Consider the following 10,582-nt stretch of genomic DNA (forward strand, 5'->3'; position numbering starts at 1 on the left):
ATTTGTTACAGTATTTATTAATGTTAGTTAATGAAAATACAGTTATTCATTGTTTGTTCATGTTAGTTCACAGAACTATTGTTAATAAATACAACTTCTGATATTAATAGTGTATTAGTAAATGCTGAAATTAACATTAACTAAGATCAGTAAAAGCTGTAAAAGTACTTTTCGTGCTTATTTCATTTTAGCTAATACAGGTAACTACTGTTAAAAATAATTAACCGAAACCAATAATAAATAGTTAACCAAAAACCTATAATATGTTAATAAAATGTAAATTTAAGACATTTTCCGTAAACAAGACTTCAATTAATAGTAAAGCCTATTATATATGAATTTAATGTTATTAATCTTAATGAAAATTATTAATACTAACAAAATATTACAACACATTAACACATTAACTACAGTACAAGCCTCAAAAGAATCGTTCACCCAAACCTATTTTTTTATATATATATAATGTAATATATTATTCATAATCATAAATATTTATATTTTTATATTTACAAAATATAATACTTACACTAATGTAACTCAACTACATTTAAGACATTTTCTGAAAACAATCCCCCAAAGAAAAGTTTGCCCAATAGTATTAATTTAATGCTATTATTATTAATAAATATTCATATTTACAAAGACACTTACACTAATTTAAATCAACTATATTTAAGATATTTTCTGAAAAAAAAAAAAAAAAAAATATATATATATATATATATATATATATTGTTATCATGTTCTCACCCTCATGCAGTTCCCAGTACTTTATTTCCATATTCATATTAATAAAACACAGAAGTTATTGAGCAGCTTTTTCATTCAATTAAATTGGATGGTGAATAAAATTGCAAAGCTCATAAGCATGAAAGTATGAGTGAGTGAGTGTGTGTGTGTGTGTGTGTGTGTGTGTGTGTGTGTGTGTGTGTGTGTGTGTGTGTGTGTGTGTGTGTGTGTGTGTGTGTGCGTGTGTGTGTGTGCGTGTGTGTGTGTGTGTGTGTGTGTGTGTGTGTGTGTGTGTGTGTGTGTGTGTGTGTACTGGTATATATGGTTTATGAGGACACAAATGTGTATAATGACAACGTAAACATGGTTTATGAGGACACTTCCTATGTCCCCGTAAAAACAAAAAGCTTAAAAAACATACAAAACGGTGTTTTATGAAATTCAAAAATTGCCAGTAGTTTTGTGTAAGGGGTAGGTTTAGGTGTAGTGTTGGTGTAGGGCGATAGAAAATACATTGTGTACAGTAAAAAACCATTACGACTATGGAGAGTCCCCGTAAATCACAAATGCAAGTATGTGTATGTGTGTGTGTGTGTGTGTGTGTATAGTCACTCAAAAAATACAGCTTGTGTGATGCATCAGCAATCCAGGAAAACTACTAAAAGTTTTCAGGGTTCTAACGGGAGAAAATGAGCCAGAGGGTTGACTTCTAAGCACGCTGCCTTCATTATTTAATCGCTGAATGCATTTTGGACGGCTGTCTAATCTCACCAGAGTCTCCAGTTTTTAAGAATTCCCGTCACCTGTCAGCTTGCCATCCGAGGATTCTGATTTAGAGCCAGAAAGGACGGAGGCAGTTCAGGCACTATGCGTAATTCAGAGCTGGCCTTAGATCCGTCACATTAAAAGTGTTCTCGCCAGACTCCGCACAACAGACTGCACCGCACTATCTGTTTAAACAAAATGTGACAGCCAAACTTGCAGCCAGGATGGCGGTACTCCAGGAGGAAGTGCACTATAGGGGGCACTTGATTGACGGCTGTTTTGGGGTCAGTGCGACAGATTGTTTTGTATGAACCATGTGATTCACATTGAATCGTGTGTGCGTGCACTAACCTGCCAAGTGAGAAGGACACGCAACAATGACAGCTTTACAAGTGACTGTGCCTGCAGAAGTTGTAACTTTTATGTTCTCTGAATTCTGTAAGAGAAAAAACATATTAGAATTGAATAAAAGTTGATACCCTATAAAGGCTGGTATTGTGAGGTTGGGACTAACTCAAATGGCAAGGACACTGACAATGCCCTGCTGTGAAGGAAACTATAGTCAACACAAGAGAATTTTATATATGTATATATATATGATAGAAGTCAATGAGTTCATGTGGATAAACAGTGAGGGTGAGTAAAACTTTCTACTTAGGCATGTCGATGTAACACCATTAAGAAGGCTAATGGATTTTACCTCACTATGTGTGAGAGCAACATTATAGGCTAATTCCCCGACGTGAGGCTTTCAAAAGATTTTGTGTCACCAATCCTCAAATGAGAGCCATCTAATGGAGTTGATGTAGCTTATCTAAATATTTCAGTCCTGACAAGCACTTCACCATACAATAATGTACAATACAGAAATGGAAAGGAAGAGGCTGTGCAAAACAAACGAGAAGCACACAGCAGGACCCATGTCTTGGTTTTCCGAAGAGTATCTTGTTTAAAGGAAAGGAACTTATCTCTTGCACCACTGGTGGAGAAATGGTCGTTATCTCTGTGTCAACCTCACACTGATGGAGTCGTTACCTGACATATGGTCATTACAGCGGCGCCCAGCCGAACCCGTTCTCTTCCGATCTGCTCCACTAGCTTTTCTGACAGCTGCTGAGTGCCCCCCCTGTGGAGAGAGATGGCCATCACACTGAGCTCACCCACAGCTGCTGCTCTCAGCACACACAAAAAAACACCGTAACACCTCCCTTACAGATATCTGTGTTGTGGCATGATGCCCCACTGGGATTCTTCTCTGCCACAGTGATTATGAAATTACTTTCAAAAAATATCTGATGTACAAAAAATTACCATGCCAAGGTGATAGATCTGTGTTGTTTTGTTTTATAAGACTATAAAATTGCATTGTCTGTATGCTACGAAACTGCAATGGCAAATATGCATTGTAATAATATGCAGTGCTTAGTGGTTAGATCTAATCTGGTGGAGAGATAAACAAGAGAGTCAGTGCTGACAGAAAGTAGGTAAAAGAGGAACAGAAGATAAAAACTCTTCTAAATGAGCTGCTTTTGTAGGCCCCCCCTTCCCCCTAAATCAAACTACTGATATCTGATGATGAGTTCCAGGCTGGCCCACACTACACAGCCATTTGGGAGTTTTTCAATTATGATATTTAATTTGATATTTATTTATTGGTATTTTTATTAAATATTTTGTATTGTTTATTTGTATTTGTCTTTTTTTTTATCTTTTTGTTATTTCTACAATATATGTATAATTTATTGGTATTTTTTATTTATCTCTTTGTTATTTCAACAATATTTGTATTATTTAGTATTTTTTGTTAGTGCTTCATACAGTTCCCTCCAGTACCTGACACCTCTCGCTAAAGTATCATGGTAATAAGTAAAACAAACTGTTGCACAATTATGTATGTTTCTTTATATTGTTGCTAAAAATTCAACTGGGGGTGCTCACAGTAATATAGAAGCCCATTTCCACCATGGAATAAAAAAAATAAAAAACGAAATTACTTTTTTTTCCTCAGAATTGCAGAATACATTTATTCCCATATATAGGTAGGTCTAAAGGGCATATTTAACAAAATCTAATTCATAAATACACAAACATTTACCTTAGCCTTACATAATCATTTTAATTTGAAAGAGGAGATAAACACTTTCAGTTTCTTTACATTTTATATTATTTTACATACATTAGTCCATAATAACCACCCCCCGCCAAACAATTTTTTTTTTTTTCAAGCCCCATAAAACCATACAAAGTATTACATATTCAAAAAACACAGGCCGACATTGAAATGTCTGTTTTTAACTTCTTTTATGAAACTTTTATGATAGTTTTAATTTTTTTTGGTGCTTGACATGCCCTGGTCACTATGAAATATTGTTATATTGTTGGAACTATGTTTACTTCTGTATTCAATGGAAGAAAACAAGTCATGCATACATAAGGGGGAATTAATAATCACAAAATTTAAATTTCTGTATGAATTATTCCTTATAAACCAGTTGGTATTAAAAAAAAACCTGGGCTTTCAATCCATGCTTAGCCTTGAAACTGTGCAAATAGCAATTGTAGAAAGTGTGAATGATATCTGTCACGTCTCTGTGTTGTTTATCCACCTTATCTCTCTCCCATACCTTGACCCTGAACTCTTGACCCGAGCCAGGTGTGGTCTCCAGGAGTCGTAGGGTGCCCCCTGCTGCAGCGGAGTACATCAGAAAATACAGGAAGGAGACCTGAGAGGCTTCCAAGCCGAACACGATACGGCTACACAAAGCCAGCTCCTCTTTCACCTCTTTAGGACACACAGATAGATAACAAATGTCAATGGGCTACTTTGCATAAAGCAGGGAATTGAAAATGCAAGAAATGCACAATGCTTACGTGTGGTCCAGACATATTTTTCCATGAAGGTGTGAAGAGTCATGCTATCATGCAGCTCAGCGTTAGGAGAACTCATTGGGTGTTCAACTGATATGGTCTGAGTAGATGGTCAATCTAGGTGATATATACACAAAATTAGTGATGCACCGAAATTAAAATTCTGGGCCGAAAACCAAAGCCAAAAATGCTTAATCCACTTGAAGAATACTTTTAGTACACTAGCAACACATTTCTCAACTTAAATTTGAGTTTGAAACTAGCATGATGTCAAAAATGACCTCAATAGATTGGACAAACCCATTAATCCATTCGCCACTCTTAGTAATAGCAGCTAAAAAGCTTTCATACATCTGTAAAGGTCTGAGAAATCTACAAGATCTATTGTGGATGAAGGTAAATATGCATCTTAAATACAAGTTGGAACCTGAAGTCTTCATCCATTAAGATATGAAATGATGACTATTAATCACATTCTAGTACTCAATAAAAAAATAATTATTTTATTGTGGACCGGCACTTTGTCAGATGAGATGGTTGCTGTTTCTCATATCCCCGCCACAGAACCTGGGTGAAGTCCAGCAGGGCCAGCGGGGAGTATGACGGCATGCTAGAGGTGTACGTTTTGATTTTGGCATGGACCACCCACGTGATGCACCTTCTTGCCCTCAGTGTATTGTGGAAAGACCTCCAGACCAAGCTCTCGAATAAGCTCCATGACATGGGTCTGCGAGCTACAGGACATGAAAATCAAGTAAATTACCAGTAACCGGTGTTTCTGCACACATTCGGACAACTAAAGGCAGCCAGACGTCTGCCTCAAATCGACTTTGTGTAAGTTGATGAGAACCCTGCTTGCCCTTTATCTAAAGTGAAGGCTTTCACAGCCCCAGGCAACGGCTGTTTATTGATCTCGGTGGACTCTGAAAGTAGCTCTGGGTATTTTTCTAATAGTTCAGGTAGTGCATTACAGCAATAAACTTGAAAACACGTTTTTACTGCTTGTAGACTTAAACAAGCTTTTGGGATTTTCCAATTATCACACCTCAAAATCAAGCAAGTTGGGGCTAGTTGTCACAAACACTTTCAGTAATCTCCTATTACATTTTGAATTCATAATTGTTTGTTTTACCTGCTTAATGGCAGGTTCGTTGTTCAGATGCTTAATAATCTTCTTAAAATATATTTTCTCTAAATTCTGATTGTCCAAAATCAAATAGCCTATTTAATGAAAAATGCATTTTTTAGTCACTTTTTTTTTATTTTTATTTTTTACTATTATCATTTTTGTTGTGCGGTGCCTGTTTGACAAGAAAGCACATGCGTTTATGATTTTTAACAATGGCTCGCTTGCTTTCTGTTATGACATACTTGAATGGAATGGAAATTTAGGCAAAGTATTACTTTCAATTCATATAATATGCAGAATCTAGAACATAATAATAAATGTAAAAGTTATGTGCTTCAGAAAAGTATTTCTCAAGGCACTGAAATAACGCACAAAATTTAAATGTATGCACTATAAGGTTGTGCTAAATGGCATTGCCTCAGAATCTTTGGACTGAAGCAGAGTGCAGCTGATAAAATCACAATGTGCTGGTGGGCCAAAATAATGATTACAACAGTACCACAGACACTATTGCATATGTGTTACAAACCGGAGTCAAGCCTGACCGTGCTATGTGGTTAATGGTGGCAGTTGTGCCAACACATATAATGCACACAGGGTTAACACCATGCAGATGAACATGAAGCAGCAGTAGCACTGGTGCTAATCCCCAGTCAGTATTTACATGACTTAGTCGAACACTGCAAACTGGGTGGGGCTTGCAACATTTTAAGACAAATGCTGAACATTGATTTCAGCTAGCTTGATTTCGGCACAGACAATGCATACGTTGCAAAGAACATTCAGGCTATAATAACATGTATAGGCTGTGTGGACATGCATAGGTGCCTCATAGCCCACCTGGCATAGGTTTTTCCACATAAGTTACTACCTGTGTGGGAGAAAACCAACAAAACAATGCATGTCAGTGCTTTTTTACACCATGAACAGCAATGCACATAGATATAAACCCACGAGGGCGACCATTCGCCCTGGCTAATGACTAAATTACCTAGTTGAACACCACTTTGCCGGGGGCTTCAACGCAGCCGCAATAGTCCACATGACCTATTTGGACACCACCCACAAAAACACCACCCACAATCTTAATTCGATTTGTAGACATAATCCTCTTGCAAAGGCAAACTCGCGATGCAAGTGAAGAAACATTCAAATCACAGAACTGACCTGAGTGCCCAGCACGAGCTGATCATGTGGAAGGGCGAGAGGTGATCAGCCTTCCTGTGCCACTTGAAATTCTTATTATCAGGACATTTTGTCGGGCTACTATAAACATGATGGTGTCATGCCATTATAGTTGTATACTTAAAACAAGGAGGGCATACAGTCGCTGTCCAAGTACTCTTGCAAAAAGTCAAGGCAACTAACAGGGGCTATATGAATAAAGTATATATATTTCAGGCCCACTGATATAATCCAGTCCCCTGGCCAAACCTGTATGAGGGTCTGTCTCAATGCGCTCACTTGAATGCACATTTCAATAGATATATTATGACTTAATGCACTGCACAGTGGAATGATCTGGACACAAAGGCCATTACAGGTTCCTGTCAACCCATAACGAGCGGGGGATGTGAGAACAGAAATAAGAGAGCTGACAGTCTCGCCTTGAGAGTGAGAGCAAGCAAAGCACTCTGCCAAAGCCGCAGCCATCAGCCTGAGTGCTTCCTAAGAATTCTTAAAGTCAGAAACTTCTCGGCTCGAAATGAATGTAAGTATAGTTTACAATTGTGAGTGCCCCTGTGAAATGCGAGCTCACATCACAACAGAGACCAAGTTGTGAGGCGGGGGTCTGCATATTATGAGAGTGAGCAGAGGCAGAAGCTCAAGAGGGGAGAGCATGAGAAGCAGGGCTTCCTGAAGGACTGGGTGAGAGGAATGTGGACGCTTAGTTCAGCATGAGCTCATCACTGGAGTTCATAAACGTCCACCGCTGTTATTGAAGGCAGACGGACTCGGGCAGTGCTTCTTCTGAGTGGGCATCACCCAGGCAGAAACACAGCGGTCCGGAAGGTATCTGAAAGAAATGTCTGACTCAACGGAATGCTGCAGGGGAGCGGCAATCCAGGCACTGTCCCCCGGATGAGCATACCTCAGTGGCAAACTGTACATAGTTTTCTTGTAGCTGAAGGAGACAATTCTGAGACAATGGTGTTGAACGCCACCCTAATAGTGCGGGGGAGCTGCCTCTATTTTGCCCTTTTGAATCCATTGGCGGGCAAATTCTTATGAGATTTCATAAGGCTTTAATAGATTTAAGGAAGGAGGGAATAACCTCCAAAGCCATCTTCGATGACTGTGTTGAGAAACCACACACTAGACAGATGGCCAGCCTATCATGGTACATTCACATGGGGCATCAGCGTTAACGATTCTCATTTACTTTGAATGGGTGACGTCATGAGTTGCCGAACTGAATCAGCGTCGCTCACTGGCATTGCTCATGGCAGAAGTTGAAAAGCACCAACGGAGGTGTCAGCCAATCAGATAGCCTCATGCAAATACCCTAGCTGAGGCACTAGCCAATTGTGGTCCAATATAATTGGCTGTTGTCATTATGGCAATCGCGACAGCGCCAAGCTTCATGGTACATTCACACTGGGCGTCAGCGTTAACGCTTCTCATTTTACTTTGCATGGGTAACGTCATACATTGCTGAACTGAATTGTGGGTCTGTCGGCATTATACGTAACTGGTTTTGTCTCGCAGAAGAAGTTGAAAATTTCTCAACTTTTCAAGTGCCAACGGAGGCGTCAGCCAATCAGATCGCTTTATGCAAATAGCCTAGCTCTAACCAGTTGTGGTCCAATGTAATTGGCTGTTGTCACTATGACGATAGCGTCAGCGCCAAAGATACGCTCTCCATCAAGCATTGATGCGCCGACTAACGTTACCCGTGTGAATCTAGCATCACAGAGATGACATACACACACACACACACACGCACACACACACACGTTTGTTTTTTTGTGAAAAGGGGGACATCCCATAGGCGTAATGGTTTTTATACTGTACAAACTGTATATTCTATCGCCCTACTCCAACACTGTACCTAACCCTCAGCCCTCACAGGAAACTTTGTGCTATTTCAAATTTTCAATACACTACATTCTGTGTGATTTCTATGCATTTTGAAAAGTGGGGGGACATGGAGTAATGTCCTGAAAAGTCATACATTGTAATACCTATGTTATACCCTTGTCGTTATACAAATTTGCGTCCTGATATGGTCAAAAAAAACATGCGCGAACACACACACACACACACACACACACACACACACACACACTACGGACAATAGTGTCTCCAAATAACCTATCATGTTTTTGGGAAACCGGAGCACCCGAAGGAAACCCAAACTAAAACGTTTAGAACATGCATGTGCAGTTTGTAATGATTTATTTTTGTTATTTGGCGTAAGGAATCGAATAATGTGAGAGCATTAAACAGAGCCTGAAAACGTTGTGTTTAACTCTGCATAAAGTGACATTAAAAAACCCTCCCTGAAATATGCAATAATAATAACAGTTATTTAATAACGAAAAGCTTACCTGGACACCCACTGTCCCCCACATGTCCCACTGGTCACACGCCTCGCAGCTATGCAGGTCTTTACTTACAGTTCTTCCTCCGACACGGTCTGTGTGCAGCAAGAAAAAAAAAAAATGTTTGTTTTGTGTAACGTTAGCTGTGCAAGCTGACTTATATAGTTTATTAAGAAGAATATCTAAGACAAAAGCCCCCCCTTTTTTTTTCTTCTTGAGACGCACCTCTGGCCTCCAGAACCAAGACGCTAAGTTGCGGGTTTCTCTTTTGCAGCCTGCGAGCCGCGCTGAGTCCGGACAGTCCCGCGCCTACTACAACTACGTCAAACTGATTCTCACTCATTCCTGTAGCGGTTTGAGCAAATAGCGCGATTAAATCTGTTGCACGGGCGAATAGAACACTTCGACTGTCCTGCTGAGAAACTGCAAAGCCAAGAAAGTTGAAAGTTCGACTTTTTATTATGCACACATTGTTGCTGCCATCAATGAACTTGGCACTTCGCCCTAATAAAGCGGATCGTTGACTGTGGTGGGAACACGGACACCGGAAGATAGACTTTCTCAGACCTCCCACTTATGTTCAAACTGATCATTGTATCTATTTGGAATCCTGCTGGCCAAAAAGTGTTATGTAAACCCCAAAACAATTTAAACCAAAAATGTGTATCTAAACAAAACTTCAAAACAATGTATATAATAAGACAATTATGAAAAAACAAAAGATTTTGTAACAGCAAAAAATGGATTTACCAGGCACACAACATGCAAAAATGTGAAACCCTTGTTTTGGGCAACATAAACTGTAATGTAAAATAAAAAAAAAAGTGCAGAATTTCACCTATAGGGGGTACAACAATTTTTGCTAACCTTGTTCTGATATATTACATTTATATTTTGTAGGCTAGCTCAAAATAGCTGATATTTACCACATGCATTGTTTAACTATGAATAGCCTATAACACTTTGACCCAAACAGTGTTATTTTGTTTATTTTGTTTTAGGGTTATTTTTTAGGAAAACATACAGGTCGTTCTCAAAAAAATTAGCATATTGTGAAAAAGTTCAATTATTTTCCATAATGTAATGATAAAAATTAAACTTTCATATATTTTAGATTCATTGCACACCAACTGAAATATGTCAGGGCTTTTATTGTTTTTAATACTGATGATTTTTGGCATACAGCTCATGAAAACCCAAAATTCCTATCTCAAAAAATTATCATATCATGAAAAGGTTCTCTAAACGAGCTATTAACCTAATCATCTGAATCAACTAATTAACTCTAAACACCTGCAAAAGATTCCCTGAGGCTTTTAAAAACTCCCAGCCTGGTTCATTACTCAAAATCGCAATCATGGGTAAGAGCTGCCGACCTGACTGCTGTCCAGAAGGCCATCATTGACACCCTCAAGCGAGAGGGTAAGACACAGAAAGAAATTTCTGAACGAATAGGCTGTTCCCAGAGTGCTGTATCAAGGCACCTCCAGTTGGGAAGTCTGTGGGGAAGGAAAAAGTGTGGCAAAAAAACGCTGCACAACGA

At 38.8% G+C, this 10,582-nt stretch overlaps 1 protein-coding gene across 1 annotated transcript in view; it reads right to left on the bottom strand.

Moving 5' to 3' along the window:
- The window catches only part of LOC122135119 (amine oxidase [flavin-containing]-like), a 35,763-nt gene extending 26,274 nt beyond the window's left edge, over nucleotides 1–9,489 (bottom strand). The window contains 9 exon segments of the mRNA XM_042713582.1: nucleotides 1,849–1,933; nucleotides 2,533–2,623; nucleotides 4,123–4,279; nucleotides 4,369–4,463; nucleotides 4,901–5,005; nucleotides 5,007–5,099; nucleotides 9,046–9,065; nucleotides 9,067–9,134; nucleotides 9,265–9,489. Coding sequence (XP_042569516.1) covers nucleotides 1,849–1,933; nucleotides 2,533–2,623; nucleotides 4,123–4,279; nucleotides 4,369–4,463; nucleotides 4,901–5,005; nucleotides 5,007–5,099; nucleotides 9,046–9,065; nucleotides 9,067–9,134; nucleotides 9,265–9,382 — 832 coding nt within the window. The 5' untranslated portion in view covers nucleotides 9,383–9,489.
- Nucleotides 9,490–10,582: the final 1,093 nt, after the last annotated feature.

Source organism: Cyprinus carpio, chromosome A23, assembly GCF_018340385.1.
Source record: "Cyprinus carpio isolate SPL01 chromosome A23, ASM1834038v1, whole genome shotgun sequence".
NCBI classification, from domain to species: domain Eukaryota; kingdom Metazoa; phylum Chordata; class Actinopteri; order Cypriniformes; family Cyprinidae; genus Cyprinus; species Cyprinus carpio.